This window comes from Aptenodytes patagonicus, chromosome 7 (genome assembly GCF_965638725.1).
Source record: "Aptenodytes patagonicus chromosome 7, bAptPat1.pri.cur, whole genome shotgun sequence".
NCBI lineage: Eukaryota > Metazoa > Chordata > Aves > Sphenisciformes > Spheniscidae > Aptenodytes > Aptenodytes patagonicus.
This window is the reverse complement of record NC_134955.1, coordinates 10,333,364-10,357,408: the sequence shown is the minus strand read 5'-3', so window position 1 is coordinate 10,357,408 and position 24,045 is coordinate 10,333,364. Positions and strand designations below refer to the sequence as shown.

At 40.3% G+C, this 24,045-nt stretch overlaps 1 protein-coding gene across 4 annotated transcripts in view; it reads right to left on the bottom strand.

Annotated features, from left to right (window-relative positions):
- Positions 1 to 20,554, bottom strand: part of LOC143163145 (synaptotagmin-9) — a 72,282-nt gene extending 51,728 nt beyond the window's left edge. For all 4 annotated transcript variants that reach the window (XM_076343927.1, XM_076343928.1, XM_076343926.1 and 1 more), the window contains exon 1: positions 20,367 to 20,554. In XM_076343927.1, coding sequence (XP_076200042.1) covers positions 20,367 to 20,514 — 148 coding nt within the window. In that variant the 5' untranslated portion in view covers positions 20,515 to 20,554. The remainder of the gene's footprint in view (positions 1 to 20,366) is intronic.
- Positions 20,555 to 24,045: the final 3,491 nt, after the last annotated feature.

Sequence of the window (24,045 nt, the reverse complement as noted above, 5' to 3'; positions counted from 1 at the left end):
TCTGGAAAGCTAAAATCCTGAAGTATATATTAAATTCATAGAAAGTGACTGCTGACATAAGCTTAATAAATGATGTTGCCTCTAGGACTTTGGTGTTTTAAAAAATTACTAAGTTCTGATGAGTAAAATAGATATTGAGGGAGACAACAACCCTCAGATCTGTAAGGCCGGAGCCACAGTTTACTGTAGGGACCTCGCTCAGTTTTGACAGAGTTGTGTGAGAAAGCATTGCCAAATGCAAGCTTACCTCCTTGATCATACACGTACCGAGTCACCATCCCTGGAAGTATTTAAAAGATGTGCAGACGTGGTGCTTAGGGACATGGTTTAGTGGTGTACCTGGCAGTGCTAGGTTAACAGTTGGACTCAATGCTCTTAAGGGTCTTTTCCAACCTAAATGATTCTGTTCTATGAAAAAGTCACCGGTTGATGACTCATCACAGCGACCTCAGAATTACAAAAAGAAATCCTCCATTGTGCACCTACGATACCCTGATTTTTACTAGCAGCTAGATGCAGGCTTCGTGTATGCCCAGGAGTGTAACTATTCAGGAGTGATTAAGATAAGGGGTTGTCTGACACCTTTCTTGTCAATGTCTTCAGACCACCTCTCTGATGCACGATGTCTTCATCATTACTGCCCATCAACTAACAGTATGCCTCCCGCCCTCTTGGATGATGACAAGAAGGTCCATTAAAAGTAAATCTTTTCCTCCAGTAATTTCAAATATCATACGAATGGGAAAAGAAATGCAAATCCAGATTTTTAAGAAAAATATGTAATTTAAAAGATTTTTAAGAGAAATTTGCAAGCTCTTTTCAGATGTTTTTATTTAACAGCTTAGTGACCTCTGCTATATATCTATGAGACATAAACAACAGCCTTCTGTCCTTATTTAACTAATTAGTAACATTGCCATTGCTGATAGGATGAGTAAATTATTTTTTTAAAAAATCAAGGATTATTCATTAAAATTTTGCATGTATTCTCTCTGAGTGTCTGGACCTACACAGTTAACACCATTGGGAGTAAATCTGAATCTGACAAATGTTAATGGAATGTAAACAGTGCAACAAATGTGTTTAGATACCCTAATGGATATTTGAAGAATTGTTTGTAGTGTTTTTCTATCCGCATTACCAAGCAGCTTGTAGAACAAAGCTGTTACATTATCACAGTGATTAAACTGTTTATCACCAACTGGCTTTTTCCTTCCTATAAATGTCAAAGTTATTTAAATGTCTTTTTACAATGGGCAACAGAAACGAAGATGCAGCACAGTTGCTCAAGGTGAAATTAGGTAAATCAGTTGAAAAGTTAAAAATGGAATCTGGATCTTCTCACTTCTAATTTTGAGTCTAGCAACTTTCCAGTTGCTTCTAGTGAAACAGCATGCAACCAAATAGAAAGGGACGAAGAGAGTTTAATAATCATTGCTTAGCACACAAGCAGGATTTTGACCACTAAACAGATGGTATGGCTTTTTCAATCTAGTTATAAATAAGTTAATTAAATAATTGAGTTCTGAGAAAGCTGCCATCTCTCCAAATACACCTGCTTTCTGTGTACGGTAGGCACATTGCCACCACATGTAAAGTACTAACTGACACAACAAACAGACTTTTACAGAAAGAAAGCGGTACAGACAACTGAAAAGCTGTGTCACCATGCTCTGCGATATAAAGGGACTGCTAAGCATCAATTCTTAGGCTGTAAAACAAAAGAATTTTTTTTTTCCAGAGTAGATCCCATGAAGTCTGAAATACCACAAAAAGCAATTACAAGCAACATCTGCAATAAAAAAATGAAACATAGGTTTTGATAAATTCAACAACGCTGGAAGATCTAAGCAGAAAATCCAAGCAATGGTATTTATGTACAATCCTAAACGATTCCTAGAGTAAAGATTTGTACTAGTCTTCCATACCCCATGTAATATATCCCATCTTCTTGTGGTATATACACGTATATGTCATTGCTATCAAAGTTAATAGCCTCTTTTAATTTGGAATTCTGCAGATTTCAATCTTGCTATCCTTTCTTCTAAAGCAAACTCTGCAGTATTTCTTTTATAATCTTTTATTATCAAAACACCATTTTACATATTACAGAAGAACTTTAATCTGATAGTTAATTGAATGGAGAATAGCAAAATAATTAAGTGGATTAAAAGTAAGCTCTAAAATAGTTTGACTGTTCTGGAAATCAGTCCATGATATTTAGGCTTGTCTTTCCACTTGCAGTAGGTAAAACAAATTCAAATCAAATAGTCCCCGTTTTCATCCTGCATTCTGATAGAAGATATTGCCAATATTTTAGATGTACAATTATTGTCATTATTTGTCATATCCAGACTCTTGGATAGATTTTTTGCTTGCAGCAAGTAGAATCTACACTCTCATTCTACTGGATTTGCATTTTCTTTAATTAAGTTAATTTAGCTAGATCTGTATCTTATCGCCTGAAATTATTTTCTCCAGAAAAACTACAACAGCTAGTTTCTTAATACAAGGAACTAAAGAGCATCTTCTGCTTTAAAAAGGACAGCAAGGAAACTTATGATTAGCTGTTCCTTGAACAATCCACTATGAAATGAAAAGTGCAGGCGCTGTCAGTCTAAACTTGAAAAACAAACCTGTGCTCCAACATCCAAACCCTGGGAGATATCAGGAGACAATGTAGCTCTCCATTCCCCTGAAGGAAAATTTTGCAGATTCCTGTCCTTTATCTGCAGGAAGGGCTTCACTTTTTTGCTGTCCTAGACTGCTTCTTGGCAAAGCTCGCTCTTTTATTGAGGTTTCTAGACAGTCCATGTTAATTCTGGAGCTTTGGCTGTTTAAATAGAAAATATTGCCAGGCTAAACTGGCAGATGAATTGACGTGAGCAATTCAGTGCTTCTTCCACCTTGTAACCTAGAATATGTGGAGGAAATATATTCCTTTCAAGAATTACTGTACAGTTCCGTATGCAGAAAACATGTAAGACATGCCCTGTCTTACAGACAGCATAACAATTTGTTTCAGCATCTTTAGCCGGAATCTTCCTAAATACCGTAGGATGTGTCCACATTAGTGATTTAGCATTGGAGGAGGGAGAGCAAAGGATTCTTTTTGCTGCAGCTTTGCCTTGTTTTTATACTTGGAGCCTGGTGGTACTCACTTGAGTGAAGACACACCACCGGCAGGTGTGTTTGAAGTAGTTTTCCTCCTGGTGGAACCAAGGTTGAAGCTAGACTCCAGAGTTCATCAATGTGGACACAGGGTCCTCCTGCAGTTAGTTCTCAAGGCTTGCCTTATACGTGCCTTGAACTGGCAACTGGCACAAGTTTCACTGCTGGTAGCAGCACAACGGGGACATTCAGTCCTATAATCAGAATGGTGTGCAGCAAATCAAACTCCTCTCGTTGTGCCACAAAAATTGGTAATGTAGATTTACCTGTCGTGCCCAAGTTACTCTCCCTGAAGTTAGTGAGATTTCAAGTACAGGAGGACTATGAGTTTGGAACATGAACTATGTTAAAATCTCCATATTTTTCTACTCTGAAAAAAACCCCCTCATCACAAAGATCCCCTTGTTTTGAATTGTATTTTTGTAAGCAATTAATTCCCAATTTTGAGATCCAAACAACAAAATAGTAATGTATTGTGCATTTTAGAATAAATACAGTATAGCAATTACAGTTAATTGCATACGAGATTCTCAATGAGACCTAGGATGCAACAAAGGTGACAAGCAATTTAACAGACTGCGCTTTCAGTGCCAAAATCAATTAGGACATTCCAAATCCTGTAAACATTAATAGTAATTAGTAAGCTCTGTGTCACTGTGCGTCTTTGACTGATGTCCAGCACGTACTGTCTTGTGTTTAGCTACAGGGAAGACTTACTAACAAATCTTTTAAGAGACAGTCTGCAGCACACATTTATAGAGGGAGCACAAAATATCTGCATGTATATATACTACTGCTGCTGCTGCTGCCGCCAGCGGCTCGAGCGTGTTTAGGCCAGCCTCTGGATGTCATTGATAGCATAAATACAGAATAGTAATTAATTACTAGGCAATGCTAACTAAAACAGAATGAGGCTGAATATGAAGCTGTGTTCGTAGCACTGAGCTCATTATTCAATTTGGCTCACTATAATATGCTGTTAGTACCAGGGGATTACAAATCCCTTCAGGGGTTATTCTGCAATGAAATACCACCAGTTGCACAGTATCTTACTTCTAAAACATAATTTCAAATGTATTAGGTTCACTCAAGCAATAAATAAGAAAAAGAGGATAACCTTACCAGAGAGAGAAATTATAATCACAGTATACGGCATAGGTTTTTTAAGACTAGTTCAATTATAATCACTGATATACCCTCCATGTTATACGATAGTCCCTCCAGGTGGGTATACATCAACAAATGGGATGTACAGAAAGGACCATCAACTTTGCAATGTTGCAATGTTCTTCTCATAGACCCCTGGCTGCTCTTCCTCAGGCCCGTTCCACAGAGAGGACAACTCCCCTCCTTACCTCCCTCTCAGAATTACAGAGTATAAAGAAGAAAATGTTGGCAGCAGCCCCTTGCTCCCAGAAACCGTAATACCACAGCAGTGGGATACTGAAGAAAACAGTGTGGAGACACTGACCCACAGCTTTCATGTCTTCTCTCCTCCCCCAAGAACTGCTCAGCTGGATTGCTCTCAGATCTGGGGAGTTCCTTGGGTTTTGAAGAACTCCAAGAATTCTGCTACTTCTAAGGGAAAAACAAACATATATAACAGAGTAAACTGATGGCAAATTTCTAGCCACTGTTTTGCCATCTTCTGGCCTCTACATTTTTTATTCTTGCCCAGAAAAAAAATACAACTAAAAATAGTAATGTGGGTTTCTTCTCAGTTCCCCAGAGACAGCTACAACCCACTTTCCTTGCTAACTGGAATGTGCTGATGGGATTTGCTAATTTTTCAGGTACTTCAGCTGAATGATTTAGGGTAATTTTTTTGAACACTTAGTACTTTTTTCTTTGTCATCCAACATCCTTAGGTAGATAAGGCACCCACCAATTTCCACTCCTTCTCCCGGCCCCACATGGACCCCAAAAATAAAGAAAATAAGATTAAAAAAAAACCCCCACACTTCTAATAGTTTGAATATATTATGAAAAAATATACATATAGCTATATTATATGAACATTATTTTAAATCTTCTCTTTACAGTCAGGTGCTTGTATACATCCTTCTCTCAGGAAGTGTCTGTGATCCTATTTCCTTTAAATTAACACTATTGCCACCCTTGGGTTGACATTTAACAACCTATATTTGCCTCACTGAGTTAGCAAAGATTACCTTTCACACTGTAAATTTCTAACTTTTGCTGACAGTGCATAGCATTGAGGGGAAAAATTGATCACATTCTTATATTTTTAAGGAAGAATTTGTTAATTTCTTGTTATAGCATATATTTATTATTCAAGTAAGACAAAATGGAATGAGATGAGACCATTCAAAATGGATCACTATAACACTGGGATAAGTATTTTCAACAGAAGCAGTCATTTCTTATTTTATGCAACCACAAACTGTAAGGCTTGGATTATCAAAAACTGATGAAGGGCTTACGTATCAAATTCCCACTCAGTTTCAGTGGGGTATGAGTAGTTTCACTCATCGATGTTTCTTTGGAAATTTTACTCTCCAAGATTATTTTGAGTGGAAGTAATACTACAGAAGTCATGAGGTCAGGTTTAGTGGGTCTGGTTTTGCAGCTTTTGAAATCTGACTAACAGCAGAATTAAGTTTTGCCCCAAAATTATTGAAACTCAGATGAATGTAGGAAAAATGAGTAATTTTTGAATGACTAAAATGTGAATGTTAAGAAAAACAGAAAACATTTCATTTGTAAGGATAAGACTACATTAACTTAAGAAAAAAACCCAACAAAAAGGAAAAAAAAAAAGAAAGGGGGAAAGGAAGAAGAAGGGAGAAGGACCATGCACTTCAAAGAGCTGCATGTTCCAAACTTCCAGACTTGTTGGGCTGTTAGCGAGTTGCGGAGTAGAGTTACCTCACTGTTAAACAATTTCTCTAGAGGACTTTCATGTAAGGGGTGGGTGATTCGTTTTGGAAGTTTCTTAAACATGAGCAAAATATGCATGTTGAGGTATACAACTGAAATTAATAAACAAGTATATATCCTTAATAACAAGTAAATTGAGTCAGTAAAAATACATTGTTTAATTCCAAGCGTGTGCGTGTGTGTGTGTGGGCAAACTGGAGAATGAGGGCACGTTAAAAAGGCTTCTCCCTCTGAGAAACATACTTTGTATTGTGCATTTCTGCTACAATAATGTGAACAGGATTGCCTTTATAGTAGTCCTTTCAGTCTCAAATGGTATCATGCTGAGATGTGTGCATTTGCAATCCAACCCAGGCCAAAGTAACTGTTTGAAACTCTTATGCCAAAAAAGGGGCAATAAACAGCAAAATGATGGGATAGGCAAAAGATAACTAAAAGTTACCCTGTTAGTACTGTTGCAGTCAGATGCAGGCTAGAGTGGGGGTGGGTTTTAGGTCTGAAAACATAAATCCAAGCTTGCAAACAGATATCATGCATAAATTCCATAGCTAAACGTTCAGATTAAGCCCAGCACAGAAATAGAGGTTTTGAAATCCTCTTTATGCTTTTATTTATTCCCATTTGAATGTGTATTCCATCAAATCTCTGCCTCTCAATTATGGCTTCCTTGCTGGTAACAGAGGCACATTTCTATTTGCTAACCTACACAGGAGGAAAATATATTCTGTTTATTATTTATAAGAGTAAAGTGCTGAGAGGCCCCAACAAAGCATGGGCTCTTGTTGCCTGTTCACTATGAAAATAGAGTGCCATATTCAGGAAGATTACTTTCCACCTAAGTCCCTGGGCCTAATGTTTTCTCTTGGCTGCTTTTTAGGCAGTTTTCTGCTCAGTGCTTTACTGACATCACACTTGAGACATGCCCTGCTTTCTCTGCTGATTACAGACAGGGGATTAGCTGGAATTTTAACTGCGTATCGGTACTGAAAAGGCATCTGAAAGGGCAGGGGAAAAGCAGCACTGATGTTTCGCCAAGATGACACCCCAAGTGACTGGCACAGTTAAGAGCCCTAGTTTTCACAGGCCCCAACTAGTAATCTATTCCATCAACTAAACCATACTACTGTCTCTAAACAACATCCCTGAATCAAAGAAGTCGGTATTAATATATTTGATTCGCAGGGTTTACAGCCAGGTATCTCCTACGCCCTTTTGTATGTTCATAGTCCTCCTTAGCTGGGGCTAAGTCCTCCCATTACCTTGAACCAAGCCTGTCAGCATCGTTCCTTTCATTCAATTGCCGAGTCAGTAAATACTCGGTAAAAGCTTGCTTTTTTTTTCCTTCTTTTTTTCAAAGACTATCTAATAGGTAAAAGAATAAGCAACATTTTGGGTTTTAAACTCAACAATATTAATATTTATCTCAGAAGTACTTAAGGACTTAGCACCTATTTGTTGTCATTTACTGGGGACAGTACTGCTTGAAACATTGTAAAAGGGGTCCTTCCTTGTTAATCAAGGGGTAGTTACACAACACTTCTGTATCTAACATTTTTTCTACTCCTGTCCTAAGAAAACAATTTTTATTTATTAGCAATATTTCCAGATTTAATAACCCTGGCACATGCTATACCATTTACAATGAATCCAAGATCTTACATGAATACCCACTTCGAGGTGATGTTTCTTTTAACATCAGTGATGTTATGATTGCAATAAATGCACTGGAATGGCTGCCAACCATGTTTCAAACTGCTGGGGCTGCTACAGAAAAGTAAGAATTGCTCCTCTTCTACAGCTTTGGACATTTTATACTGTTGGAGTCCAGGGACTTGTGTATTTCCCAGGTGCAGCTGGCTGTTCTTGCTGTCATGCATTCCACTACACTCCTTTGCTGATCGATTTATCACATCTAGTTTGCTCATATATTTTTGAGATAGCATTTTAAGCTTTCTGATCTGTTTTGCTTACTGAGAAAATAAAAAGGGATTTTTACATGATAAACATACTAGGTCTTGATGCAGCAATGATAGAAGAAGGGAAAGTAGCAGAGGATGGAGGGACTGCACAGCTGCTTTGCTCCTCCATCTCCTATACAGCATATATCATACTAAATACTGTTAACAGGGCTGGGGAGAAGAAAAGGAGAACGGAGAGAGAAAAGCAAAGGGAAGAGAGAGAGGGCTGAACTCCTCTCTGTACACTGTTAAATTTACCCTTGGCAAAAGTATCTCACAAAGTCAGCAAGACTGTCCTGAGAGGAAATCCAGTGTGGGAAACTATTAGGGATGCTGCCCAAGAGAAAAGGGCCTGGTGAAATAAAAGGCACTACTGATTTGGGGTTTTGAATTCCCTAATTCCCCTACTCTTCTCCCTGGCTCTCATGATTTTGAATGAAACATTAATACTGCTTCAGATGCTTCTTCCCTCCAAGGCCAATCAGCTGCTCGGCAGGGCGTGAAGCGGTTGTTCATTTGAACAGCTAACGAGGGAGTGGAAGGACAGAGCTAATTCTAAGGCTTTTCCAGCACTGCTGAAGCTCACATTTGCCTTGACACATGGGGAATGACCTGAAGAGCCTTTCTTCACTTTGCAATAAGAGAAGTGGTGCTGTATTAATTCTGCGTAAACAAGCCTGACTTGTCAGAAGAGATAATTTTTCACGACACGACCATAAACATAGTTTTAAGATTGGAGTAGACACCTCGTCCTGCTTAGTACCATGGCAACAACTACCACTGGAAATCTTCCTCATAAGAGGAGTACAGAAAAAAGGAGGTAAAACAGCCAAACCACTGAAAATGTCAAATCCCAAGACTTCCATTTTAACAAAATTTCTGTTCCTTCTTCTCTCGATATACAGAGCCTTTATGATGAGAAGTGAATCCTGAGATTGAATTTTAGATGTGCCTGAAGGTGAAAAATTGCTTCCCCCCACCATTTGAGAAGGAAAAAATGTTGAGGTGGCTGAAGGTGTTGCTGGTTCCGTTGCTATTAAGGTCTGTTCTGGTTTCCAGCTCCCAAGAAAAACAGAAAAGAAGGAAGAGAAATACATCAAAGGAAGAAAGTGCGGTTTTTGTTCACAGTGCTGGGTCTCACTTGTAACACTACACCACAGAAGGACAGATAGAGTAATTATTATCAAATCGCTCTGGCAAACCTATACCTGTGCGCTGCTATTTTGGGCGCTGCTTTTAGCTATTTTATCATCGCTGGCTCATAGCAGCGGTATGAAAGAAATCATCTTGACTAGTCAAATTACTCTTTATAACATAACGGCAACAGAACAAGAGACAGGTAGAGAATGAAAAAGGTAGGCAGGAGCAAGACATTAACTTGAGAATGAGAGCAGATAGAAAAATGTTACACCTTCTGCAGTTAACAGAGGCTGGCAGGAACAGTGATGCTGCTGCATAGGAAAGAGCCGAGGTGACAGGTTCCCCTTACTAGGTGAAGCCATGATGGCCAAGCTTTCTCTTTCCTGCTTAGCCACAGCCCTCCTGTCAGTGTCAAATTATGCTTTCCCAGGCAGGCTTACCAAACCATGAACCCTCAAAAAAAAAAAAAAAAGCGATGAGCATCTGATGGGACCCCAAGACCGCCAAAGCCTTTAGACAGATCCGCTTTTCTAAAGTGAACTCCCCAAAGAAGCTCAAAAGATTTTTAAATTCAGAAAAAGAGGCAAAATTTACTGTAATAAAACCCAGAAATATAACTTCTTACAACAGAGATATAACAAGGCATATCTATAACTTTTCCTGTCTACTATGTCCCTGTAGGCAGGTCCTCAAAATCCCAGGCTTCAATTCAGTTAACTCTAATTTCCGACTGACAGCAAATCTGCTCGGTGCTCTTTGGTCCCTTAGGAACAGGAGCGATGTCTCCCTCTTCAGAGGCTTGGCCGCCTGTTCTGCTCCTCATGTCCATCTCCTGAGCAGCACAAGTGACAGGCTTCCTGCTCATGCCTGCTGCACCAGGTTTTCACCTCTCTTTCTTTGTGGGACAGCTATAAATTTAGAACAAACAAATCGAACGGAAAGAAAAAAATAGGTCAACGCCTCACTTTTCTGTTTACCAGCTAAGCCTAATTTCTGGTCTCCATTTTCCAGTCCCATACTCATCTTCTTCATTAAACATTATGATTTATCTCATAGTCCTTGACTTGGATGGAGAAAATTTTTGTTTTGACTCATTAATCATCATAATATTTGTCAATTAAAAAAAAAGGGGGAAAAGTTTAAGTTAGACTTTTGTTACCATGGATGTCTTAGTGGCACCTGCAGAAATAGGAGCCTTTCCTGATGGCATGTTCTACTGCAGAAGAGAGGACAATCATAGAATTAAACAAAATTGGAGCTATTAGTTTAGATTTGTGTCTTGCATTACCCCAAGCAAATTGGTAAAGCTTAAAAAAAAATAGTACCGATAAGAGAATTTTCTGTTCAGAGCTTTCCATATTTTTTTAAGTGATACCAGATCTGTTTTCTCTTGTATTTGATTGCTAATGGACCTAAAAGCTCTTTTCAGCAGGCAAGAATTGCCATAATGCCACTGCTACATATCCTCCATCAGCCCTACTACGGGGAATAGAATGGCACTCAGCGAGAACCAACTCAATACCTGCTTTATTTCCCTGTAGCCAGACTCAGGAAACGCTCTCTTCCTTTATGCTGTGCAGAGAGACCTTAGCATAATGAACACTTGAGATCACCCTATTTATGGTAGGCTTCCCCAAAAAAGATAGAATAACTAGGCATTGATTTTATCCATTAAAGTTCTCTAGTGGGAAAAAAAATAAAGAAACTTCTCTTTTAAATGGGTAAAACACCTGCTACAAATGGAAACAGATCATAAGACTGTTGGTCTCATTGATCATTTTCTAATTAGCATTGTACATTCCTTTCTACATATTATAGTAGGATAATTCTTACTGAATTACAAGTTGTAATAATTATTTATGTAATTTGGTAGATGTGAGAAACACCTTTGTAATATCTTAATAAGTTTTAGTGAAACCATTAACTCCATAGGCATGAACCTCTTGGAAATTACAAAAAACCTAGAAAGTTTTAAAAGGGAACTTAAAGAGAGCTTTATATAGCTGTGGCCAGATGCCCAATGAGATAATCTGCGTGTAAGATGGGTCAAATATTATGTGTTGATTGATTAAACAGCAATACAATTACATTCTGAAATTACACTAAATGCAAGGAGAAAACAAACCACACTGTTGAGGTCAGAGAATTAAAGCACAGATGAATTAAAAATTTTAGAAATACGGGCAGTAAATAAAATGAGATGCTGCTTGAGAAATGGAGTGGGAACACCCAGATGAAAAAACATCTGCAACACAGGTATATACACACATAATCTAGAAAACGAATGGAGAAACCAGACACAAAGTAACCTGGGTGGGAATGATGAAGACTGGTTTACAAGAAGAAATTTTAAAAGATAAATATTTAGTGTTTTTTATACACACAAAATGGTCCATCACATGGGGAAAGGAAATATTTGGGGAGTTTCACAGACAGTAAGACAGAATTAAGAAATTTTGAACAAACTTCCTGATGGAAACATAGCAAACTGAGGAAACGTATTTCCAAGGGAAGTCAGTAAGGCTTTCTTTTTGTGTGTGTGTGTGTAAAACTAAACTGGAAAAAAAAAAAAGAGAAAGTACACTGGAAGGAACGATCCTATTTCAAATCCTAATTCTTATTATTTTACATGCCCTTTGAAAGTTTTAACTCCAAAATCATTAGTGCCTGACTTTTTTTGTTAGTATGGTGGATTTACATCAATAATCTCGAAGCTTTTTCTGACAGATTATGTATTCTCGGACTCTTCCAACGTTTATCTTTGGTAGACACACATCAACTGTAAATTGGCTCAAGACATACAGACGCATATGCCAGTTTCAACTGCATCCACTGTATTCTGAATTCCAACTAACCATAGGAAACATAGAAGATAAAATCCTGTAGCATACATGTCTGCCAAAGGAAGCCAAACTGATTTTAGTTGGCTAATGAATGTCTCAAATAAAAAAAAAAAATGCAGCTGAACATATTGAGCAACTTAAACCACACAAGATTCAGTGTGACTGCAATAGCTAATGTAACAAATGTGCAACCCCCCAGCTGTTACACACAACATTTTATGTGACAGAATTTTTTTTGTACTCTCCAAATAAATGGACCAATACTCACTACTTAACAGTACTACAGAACATGCAAAAAAGATTTATCTTGTAAAATGATGAACTTTAGGAATTACAGATTTTGTATGTTGCAACTGACAGCATTTTTATGAAAAATCCTTCCATCTGTAATTAATTATTCCAAATTCTTATCCCTTGAACTGAAATTTTCTTAGCAATAAGAAAGGGACATAAAGCTTTAGACCAAAATAATCTATCTCTTCGGTCTAAATAAAGCCACAGAAGAGCTTAAATTAACGACAAAAATATACCAAAGATGCACAATACAATGTTCTTAAGTACAGCTTTGCACTAAACCAACAATGACCATTATTTTCAGTGGGGGAAGAACTAAAATCTAGAAATGTAGTTTTAAACATAAATACATAAATTACAGTTTATGTTCAACCTCTACTTATTACACACCAAAGATGCTATAGTGCTGCACAGCCTCAAGACTGAATTTAAGCGGATCTGCTGTTATGACAGCAATCATTTTGGACCCACGTTTCTAGGTCTCTGAATTGTCAGTGCAATTAAACTCTTAGAAATTAATTTGGAAAGGAAATTTCTAGAGAGCTATCTGGGGGGACATGTGCGCCGATCATTTGTACTTGGGTCACTAAATGTATGGATCACACAAAATGGTAACAATTCCGAATTCTACCAGTACTGAAAAACAGCGTTATTGTAACACAGGTTCATGTTTTTTGAGGAATTAATGACCCATAAATCCCTTACAGTAACACCTCCACTTAAGCGATCAGAGCTTTGTGTCTCCAAATGTAAATTGTTGCCTGTGGAAAGCTTATGGATATTTCTTAGGAAATTATAAAATCAGCATTTTGCTGATAAATCAGCAAATACTTTCCCCTCTCCCCTCTGTCTAGGAGGAATGTGCAAATCCCATTGAAATAAGAGTTATGACAAATGCAGTGATAAAGTTTTAGTGGCAAGTACAGTCATATGTACAAAGGCTAAATTTAGCCTACTGCTTTTCATCAGCAAAATTGGTATTTAAGATGAGAATTCAGGTGTAATACAGACCATATGCTATTTAGCCATCCTAATTTTTAAAAGGTAGATGTGTTTGTCATTACTATTTAGGTTATTTTCAATTATATATATTTTTGTTACAATCAAAATAACCATTTTCTTTAACATTCACCGCACATGCGGAAGGGACTTACATAAACTGTGGGATGACTGTAAAGATAACTGACTTCTGATTCAATTGGTATGTTATTCTAACTTCTAGGATTACTTCACAAATCTGCTTGCAATGACTTCAGTAAATAAATATTATTTTTATATATACAATGAATATAGTATACGAGTAGAGATACTTTCTTTCGTTAAATGCAAAGGGGTGTAGTTGGCATCAGTCTATTTAACGCAAGCATAACACAATGTTATGCTATAGTTTCAGTGCATAAGTGCATACTGTAAACAACAGACATTTGGTATAATTCCCACGTAAGTGAGAAGTAAAGACAAAATGGAAATGGAGGCCCCAGAAAGCTCTTGCTTACCACACCTATACTGAATATGGGTGCAGAGGCCAAAAGGACCAGAAGCCACCTTCCTCTTGTCTTTTTCTCATACAGTTGAACTTGCTCTCCTCCCCACAACATCCAAGAGCAGCCACAGGACAGCAGTGGCATGAACCTTGGTCAAAGGGACCGCAGAAAACCTACTCATTTTGTCTTCTCAAGTTAGAGGAAAGTACTACTACACTGAAGTTGCTTTGCGCCACTGAAAACTGTAAAGTGATTTCAGTAGCGCAAGGATCTGACCTTTCATGTTTGAACAGTGTTTAATATCACTATGCTCCAACCTGATCAAAGCTCAAGATCAGTTTTATCGTAAGAATGATCTTTCTAGTCTTCCTTTTCTCTGGTTCCGAAGTGTAAATTGTAACTTAAACTTCTATATATCTTTAGGTTACCTGTAAAAAGAACAAAAATCTATTCTAGGAAAAAGTTATATACAGTTACATTAAAATGAAATCTTTAATTTACTTTACTTTTATTTAAATTAATTTACTTTAATTACAGCTTCAAGCCATTATTAAGCATACAGGTAGTCCCTTTTCTTTCAACATAATTTGCTCTTTTCTACACTTTGTTTCGAAGTTTAGTTACCTGTTTAAAACAGATTTCCTAGGAAAAAACAATACTAAACTTTTCAAGTATGACAGGAAAATCTCTGAGAGCCTATTTGTTTACAGGGAATTAAAATAGCAGAGCATCTTAGAATACAGGCAACAGGAAATAATTATTTTTACCTTCCGCAAACTTGTTCCTGACTTTTCAAAAGAGAAAAAGAATACATATTTTATTCTAAAATACATAACATCACTGTATTTTTTAAAACTCTTCAAACAGTAATTTGGTTCTTGAAACCCAAAGGAACTTGGACCTCATACTGCTTCATTCGTTTGACATCATGTCAGTGAATACGATTCATACTTGTCCTCTATCTTGTGAAGAGTTTTGCACTAACATGACATACAGAACACCATCAATTTTGAGTGGCAGCATTTTACATTCATTTTGCAGGAGGAAAATAAAATTAAAAATGTGGAAAGCAATGGCTCATAATGAATAAAATAAAAATAAAAAACATACTGAAAGTTATTTCACCCACTCAAATCCTCTTCATGTCTTTACAACTCTGTAAATGCTTTTTGCATTTATCTAGATGAATCTAGATGTATTTAGCATCTTGATGAAACTCTGCAGCTTGTTATGTTCCTAGAAGTTGGGGGGGGATAAATCAGTAAGTCATTTGAGTTACAAAAATTTAAAAATGCCCTCTTAAGAAATTAAACTACTTTCTGAAGACAGGTTTTGTTTTTAAACTCAGTTCTAAATTAAAGGGAAGCTTGCTGGGATACCAATCAATTGCAAGTATTAGCTTCCTTGGGAGTGAGCAGTCTACCGGAATGATACTCTCCGCAGAAAACCTTGACTCCCACATTCCACTGGTGGCCTGGGAGGCCACGTTTATGCCAGTTAGGCCTTTTCTTTGTGCTTTTCTCTTTCCTGAAGTTGAAAGTATACATTAAAAAATAAAGTACTGATTAATAACGTTCTTAAATTCTACTGCAAGACCATAACTGCACCTTCTCATACATTATTCCTCAATATCCATTACCTCTCCATGCCCACATTTTTTAGTTTCTTGATTGTCAACTATCTTTAACTCCATCAAATACTAAAACCTGACTTTCTGTCACTGTACAATATTGATCTCTTACTTATGACCTGTAGCATACTTTATGCCTAATGGCCATCACTATACCCACAATATTCAGCATGTACTCTGGTTTAGCATCTATTAGTCAATTTTAAAGCACATAATTTAGAATATTGTAAGACCTTACTGGCTTATCCTCAAGATGTGCAATCCAACACAACAGAAAAGTACAGGAAACTGTATTTTTTGTTTCTACTCATTTTTCCACTATGACATTAATGAAAATTCATTATGATTAATGGCCTTGACTTTTTTTATATCCCTTATCTTTGTAAGCTATTTTTTTTATCCAGTCCTCAGGTTCGTAACAGCTTCCTCTGACCTTTTCAATTTTTTTATTCCAAGTTTTCAAGGGTTGCATACTTTTTAACTAAAGGAAGAAAAATTCAATCTGTAGAATGTGCTAAGGACATGAAGTTTTGTGTAAGGCAGTCTCAGTGTGCAACTCTTTTATACTTTTCTTTTATATAACTTAATTTTACTGATATTCAGCAAATGCCAGCAAACATATAACTATGCATTAAGCACTTTGTTGCTATATGTAGCAGGCACTGGCAGGTACGCAGGCAGCACAAGTCGCTGTAAAGTTGGCAAAACACTACAACAAAAGGCAGTGCAGAAGTCCATCAGGTCTACAAAGAGCAATGGCAGCCTACCATTGCCATCTCTGGGAAGCTGTTTTTTTAAAAACAAAGATTCACTACAGAGCAACAACAGAAGAAAGCCCCAAAAGACCCAGAATCACCTACACCCAAGAACTACAACAACTAGTGGCAAAAGCGTTAAGGTTGATTTCTGAAATGTCTGAAATGCGACTCTAAAGCAGTCAAATCAGCTACAATGGAAGTGTAATTCAGTCACGTACCACGTAGACTGAGAACAGGGCACTACCTCCAGCCACCGAAGACTTTCCTCCTCTCTTCTATGCCAAACTCTAAACTATCCTAAATCAAAACCATGTAACTCCTCATCTCGATCCCCCTCCCCCCAAGTGTCCATCATTTAAAAAGTCCAAATTCATATGTACAAAACCATATACACCCTTTCTGGCAGGCTTGATTCATGCCACACCCAAGTTTTTCTGTTAAGAAGTTGCAAGGTACATCTGTTAGAGAAATGGTCCACAAGGAAATAAAACTTCTTTTGGTCTTAACTCCTCTTTTAATGGTCAGTCACTCCATTAAGATTTTCTGCCTTCATGGGTTTTTTTGGATGGTGGTTTGGATTTTTTTTTAGTATAATTCTTCTAGTCAAGCAACTTCCATTCCTCATTCTACAATATGTGCTTTATCTAGTGTCATGGGGTGATATTACATGATCTTGAGTGAGTGTTTTCAAATGCCCATATGACTAACATGGTTTTCACTTGAATATCTCTAAGAGGTCCATATCACTCTCCCTTATGAATGTATTACATATTTGGTGTGCTCAGACTTAGCAATTTACCCCCATAAAACCTTTCTATGGTATAGAAATATTATCAACATTTTACAAATAGGGAACGCAGGAATGGAACAGAAAAAGATCCAGCTTGTTAAGGTATCTAAATGCTTAAGGATGCCTATTGGGATTTTCAAGGGTGCTCTGACATATAACTCTTATTGAACTAATTGAAGATTTTTCACTAAATGCCTAATTCGCATTTTTAGTTTTCTGAAAACCTTTAAAAATCAGACCCACCCATGTCACTTTAAATCCAGTGGACCAGCGCGTTAAACCTGGAACTCATTAGCCCTTAAGCTTGTGCTCTAAGCACTGTGCAGTACTTCCCATAACAGGGCAAATTACGTGAAAAATAAAGATGCCATGCACACCACAAGCATCCAGTCCCCTCCAGTCCCCCTCCCTCCTGCCCTCCCAGCTCTGAGTCACACACCAAATACTCAGACAGCAGGGAGCCACACAGCCAACTGCATCAGATGTCAGGCAAGAAATGAGTGATCTCCAGGGATCTGGCTGCTCAGCGCTGGGACTGAGGGGCGCCGTGAGGTTGGGCTTGTAGGCAAACCCTGATGTCAGGCTCAGCAACCCCTCAGCTCACTTCCAGTATTTTTCCAATAGCTACTGCAGCTGAACAGCCCCCCTACCACTCACTAACAGAGCCAGCATACATGAACGGCTCAAACCAAATGTGCTGTAAAATCATCTGTACCTACCATGTAGTTGGGTTTAGGCGAGTAGCCACTTTATTGGAGAGAAACTCCTATAAGCATGGGGAAATGCTTTAATTCCTGTACAAAAGCTAATCATGTATGTTTTCTAGCTGCACTTTTCTCAACTCTAACAAAGTTGTACACGTTTTTAGATAGCTCTTTTGCCTGGCCTAAGAGGAGGATGTTCAGTTCAGCTAATACACGTCACCTTCATACAGGAAAAAAATAGGTTATAACAAGTATAGCTTCATCTTTTGCCTAATTCTGCCAAGAAGATGCTGTCTTTCAGCACACGTTTGCTTCACTCCTCTATGTTTAGACCACTAGTGGCTGGAAAGGGAATGGATCTGCTGTCAGGGCTTTTTAATGACATTTCACCATTGTTAAATCAATGAAACTCACTATGTAAATCAGGCTGGATTTGGTCAATGTACTACCCTTTGATTGTGAATCGTATTACTTCTTTTTGGAAACCATGCACACCGTCTTCTTACAGCCCATACCATCACATCCAAGGACCAGCTAAACAAACCTCACAGGCAGCCAGTTTACTGGGACAACATATGTATTTTAATCAAAGAAATATAAGACAAGGTAAAATAATAAATTCCCGACATTGCTACCCTACAGAAGTGGATTCTGAGTCAGGGCTTATGGATAACGTGTTGCCTGCTAGACCCTCTGAGACTGGCTGCAGCTGCAAAAAATAAAAATGTTAAAATTGAGGCCAATAGGAAGATGCTGCTCGCAGCGTAATTGCTCACCGTTGTTGCACATTGGCTGGCGAAGGTTAGGGACCGCTGCTCTGTGTAATTGAGCAGGTTTGCAACACTACGGGAAGGCTGTTGTATAATAACAGTTTAAGCAAAACAGGCAGAAATAAATACAGGTTTAGGGTTTTTTAGCATTAGGTAGAGGTGACAAATTTTTACTGAACGTGCCGTGTTTTAAAAAGAGATGCCAGGTACTCTTTTTGCCCGAGGCTGATGGAAAAAAGCAGGTAGCTTCTGAAAGAAATCTGAAGAGCTGTTATCCAAGTAGTTGAGGTTAAAATCTCCATATGCATTTCAAGTAATTCAGTATTCAAAGTGAGCACTGATTTAAGTAGACGTTTTTGGAATCATCACCTGATATACAAATATGTGATTGATCCCTTGGTAAATGAAAATTGCAGAAAATCACAGGTGCCTGTCACAAAAATTACTGCTTATATGAACAAAGCAATTAAATCTACCTATAGGAACAAAACAATGCAGTCTGCCTAATTTTAAAGAATCCTTATCAAGCATTGCATGAATCACAATTTGAATATTTTTAAGTGAGTGAAAAGCCAGAATGGCTGCAAATAGCAGCCAATACAAGCAAATACAAGCAAATTGAATGTTGGAAAATTCCTTATTCATTTATTGTGATAGCAGATCTTTTTTTCCCCAAAATTTTTTTCTTAGTTTTACTCGTTTCCTCCAGGCCTTTTAGCATATCCAAACATTTGTCAGTAAGTTGCACTCTGAGTGTTACTTCAGACTCACCAAATTACAGAAAAATATTTAAGAATAGAGTGTCATTAGACTGCCCTATGCTAAATGAACTAATTTATTTCAGAGAATATTAAAGAAATTAATACTGTGCTGTGATGATCTAACAGCAAGGCTTTCCAGTACTGCAAACGTTTATCAACTTCTCTTTTAACTCTCTAAATTTCTCCTCACACTGAGCAAACTCAACTTGATGGTGTACAAATAAATAAACTCCTACTTCAAATTGCAATTTGCCTTTCCCTTATGGCCAGAGATGTACAGAACATCATCAATCTTTCAACATTTTTGTGCAGCTGGAGCTCAGCTTCCTTAAGTTAAAGTTTTTAAGTCAGTGTTATGCCAAGATACGAAAAGGCCACCACAATCCAGACACACACACAAAACCATTCGGTGTACGTCTTGTCAGACCTACGACCCCCACATCTGCTACAGAAATGCGAGAAACAGTCTTTTTAGCTTGTGAAATACAGAACTGGAAAGTTAGGTTAAATTGTGTTGCATTTAAACTGAGCTATGAACCCCCCCTGCCTTTTACAATTACACCCAGAGTGACAGGGAGGGCCACAGGAGCAGAAGAGCCCCCTCGTCTCGTGACACTGCAGCAAGCTACGGGGGAGGCAGCGCTGGGGAGGGAGGCTCCCACCCGCTCCAGGGCCAGGCTGAGCCGAGGCAGGCGGCGGGGGGCACGCCGGCCAGCCGCGGGAGAAAGTTGCCTGCCATCCTGCCCGCACCCCGCGCCGCCGGCACTCGGGCAGCTGACACCCGCCTCCAGCGGGGAGAGCTGCCGAACTAGGGGTTCGCATCTCCGCCAACAGCTGGGCGCTGGACGCCCGTCACGGGGACCCGGCAGCACCGCCCGAAACCACCGGGCGCAGCGGCGGGCAGCCGAGCCCGGACGAGCGTCCTCCCCCGGCCAGACCGGAGCAAATCCCCCCGGCCCCGGGCTCCTGGGAGCCCCCCCGCTTCTTCCCTCCCCGGCCGCTCGCACCCCGGGACAGCCCCCGCCGTGCCGGCAGGCCTCGCCCCGCGGCACCCGGCCTCCCAGGGATGCTTGGGGACGTTCACCCTCCTCCTGTAGCCAGGGGACGGGGGAGGCCGCCCGTGCCCGCGCCCAGCCCGCACCCCTAACGGCGGCGGCCGTACCTGAGTCGGTGAGGCGGGGCCGGGCTCTGTCCCGCAGGTAGTAGATGAAATCCCGGCAGTTCTCGTTCTCCACCGCCCCGACGGAGCACAGCTCGGCCAGCAGCTGCAGCGCTTTCTGGCAAATCTCGTCCTCCCTGTCGCCGGGCATCGCCCCCCAGCATCCTCGGGAGCGGAGCGGAGCCCTGCGGTCAGGCGCCGCGCCGCTGCCCGCCCCCCGCCTGCAGCCGCCCGCGCCACCGGGCCGCCGCCCGCATCCTCCGCCGGTGGCGCCCGCCCCGCCGGGCCGAGCCGAGCCGGGCCGGGCCGGGCCGGGCCGGGCCGGGCCGGGCCGGGCCGCCCGCCGCTCCCCTCCCCCCCGCTGCCCGCTTCGTCCCGCCGCCTCCTGCGCGCCGCGCCGCTGCCGGGGGCGGAGGAGGGGGGGGTCCCACCAGTTGAATGCGAGGGCGGGGAGGGCCGGCGCCGCGACCGCCCAGCCGCGCTGGCGCAGCTCCCCCCCGCGGCTGGAGCGGGCGGGGGGCCCGGCCGTGCCTCCGCCCGACCGGGCTGGCCGCCGCGCCCCTCTCCGTCTCCGAAGGCAGGGCTGCCCCCGGACCCCGGCCCGCGTCTTGCCCCGGGGACCCTGCTGGGCGGCGGGGTCCGGTCGCGGCACCCCCCGAGCCGCGATCCTCGGCCGTGTCTGAAAACAGGCGCGGAGGAAAACTTCAGAAGCTGCGTAGGGTCTGGTGAAGGACGGTCCTGAGGGCAGGTCCTGATGGGCAGCTCCTCGTCCTCCTCCTCCGCCTCTCCATCTTTAGCCAGGCCCAAACCTCCTCTCTGCTGGTCCGCGTTTAATGTTAACAAACAGATTGTTAAATACCGTATGCTTTTGGTGTCTCACTGCCTACTCCTATTCAGAAATTATTCCATTCACTCAGCTAATTGTCTTGAAATTACTCTCTAAATAATGCGTGGCCTCACTGTTGGGAACCTGGCGGAGGGGCAGGTGTTAGAAATTTATTCTGGACAGAACGGTGTTCTTCAGCAGGTTCATATTTTGGCCCGGGCGATGGGTTAGAAAGAGTTAAAGCACCGATGAGAAATTTCAGGCACCTGAGAACTAGCCCTAGCTTGAGGGGAAGGCAGGAGAGCCTTCATGGAGGAGGTGGAGGCTGAGAAGCCGTCTGCCGTTAAGCATGTTTATCCTGACAAGTAGGAAATTTGTAAGGTGCTGCTTTGCTTTCTGGATTTGTAGGCAGGGAGGCTGGTGGGTGTCATGAGGGGAAAAGCTGAGAACTGGCTGCTCCATTTAACTTAACTCTCTCTCTCGTTTAAGCAAATATCAGAGGCCATGATGAGCTTGGAAAGTTCAGACTGGTGTTGATGTTCAGCCTACTGTTTAAAGACTGGTGATAACGGTTCTAGAAATAGTGTAGACAGCAACATCTTCTAGTAGAAGCTTTTTTCAAGGAAAAAAGTATATTGTTGACATAAGTTAAAATGTATTCTGCGAATGGAGTGGATGTTAACAACAAAAATTGTTTACTACTATAAGTTGATGTTTCCTAGTGCTGTGGCAGCATTGCTTATGTCTCAAAGACATGACTTTTTTTCCCTCACTTTTAACAGAAAAATTATGTCTTTAAAACATGATTATATAAACCAGGTATAATTCCATCAGTAAACAGCCAACTCTTTCACGCTGGCTTGTTCTGATTAGGAATTACTAATAGATAATAAAATGGTATGTAGCTGTTATAGTCGTTGAGGTCATATTTTTGAAGCCCAGAGATTTTTATGACATAAGTATATGTTTTCACATCTAAGCATGGGGAAACTTCCTACTACTCTCAATAAATGCTGCACAAATATTTATCTTGGTGCTGGAAATACCAACGTGATTGGCTTGTTTCTCCAAGCATGCAGGGAGGGAGGGAAGAGAGACAATTCTGAAGAGGTACTGTCAATCACAGCTCTTCCTCTGAAACTAAGGACCAGGCTTTAGCAGTACTGCTGCTCTACTTCAGTGAAGAAGGGATAAAATATAAAGAACTTGGTAGAACCAGAGATACCAGAATCCCTTTTTGGGAAAAACAGCTGCAAGAGGGCTAGTGAATTATTCATACGTACTTACGTACGTACGTAAGCTCTCTGGGGGTAGAAGCATTTTCATCTATCACACAAAATCAAGTCCTGGCCAATGCTGGCACTACGTAATAAAGAGGAGGAAAGACAAGAGGAGCCATCAAAGATCACTGACAGAGACATCAGTGAAGTACACTCCAAGTAGTCCAGGGATCATGTGTGACCAGATTTTGAATTACTGTACAATTTGTGCATTGTGACTCATTTAGGCAGATTATTTGGCTATATTTTGGTAATTTGGCCCTGACCTAGATGGCTGTGCTGTTTTTAGCTTGTACTCTGTCCAGGATAGTCAAATATATCAACTGCAAAGTGATATCAATGCATTTACTAGAGTGTGGTTTTTATCCTGTGGGACCACAAGCCCATTGCTAGCCTGGGATTCTAGCTTGCCGCAGAGTGAACTCTGGACAGCCTGGTGATGAAGTGGTAATTTATCTTTCTCCTATAACTAAAATATCTTGCTCCATTTTTTAAATAGCAGCAATTTGAAGGTGCTGAGATGTTTGTAATGCAGATGGTGAGGGTTGGAAATTTTTCAGTCTGGTGGAGGAAAGACCATGAAATTGTTTGGACATCATTGCTAGTAAACAAAGGCATCTATTCTCAAAAGCTCTGAGCAAGTACTAAGTGCACTGCGTAAGCAAATGCCCATGTCTCTTTCTGGAGATAACGGCAGTAAATGTAATCTGCTGTGTCTAAAAGCAAATGCGACTTTTCCTTCCTGTGGTTGTTTGTGAAAACTGGATTATATCTGCCATTTTGTTGTCATCGATTGCATGTTTCTGTTCTTGCAGGCATCCCTAGTTATGATGAGTTTACTCTTGTGTCAGCTGCAAATTTTGCCCGTTCAGGGGATCGTGTTATGTTTGAGATCCCTAGTGAATGCTGTACTAATTAACCTTGGTCCTAGAAGGGCATTACATGATGCAGTGGGACACTCCTGTTAACCTTATCTTGAGAGTTACAACTTGTACTGACCATAAGTCTATTTTTTTCTGTTTAGCTCAGACCTGCCCTCACACAGTACAGTGTACTCAGAAGTTAGAAAAAAAATCCCCAAGCCTGCTACACATGGAGTCACAATAAGTTTAGCTGTTTGACCTACAACAGTTCTGTCATCATCAATTGACACGTAGTTCTTTCTTTTCTTGAAATAAAGCTTTTCCCCAATAACACAAGGGTTGCTTGGCAATGAAATAATCTTCAAAGCCAAGGCATTCATGAAACGAATGCCCTTCTGGAAGAAAGTAAGGCAACTTGCACCAGAATTTTTATTATGGCTGTGCTGCAACCAGAACTTATCAAGCATTTGTATCAAGTATTTATAATTGTTTGAATGACATTTGGTCTCAAATATGTGGATATAGCTCATCATGTTAATACTTTTTTTAACAAAAGGGAAGAAAGAGGCCATGTGTATTTCAGGAAATCAAGGAAACATGTAGAGCAGTAAACTTCCTAAATGCAACATGACAAACAAGTTTTTGTTGGTTTTTTTTTTTTCAAAAGTCTAAAGTGGGTGAACTCTGTGATTAAAGAGTAGGAAGGAAAGGCA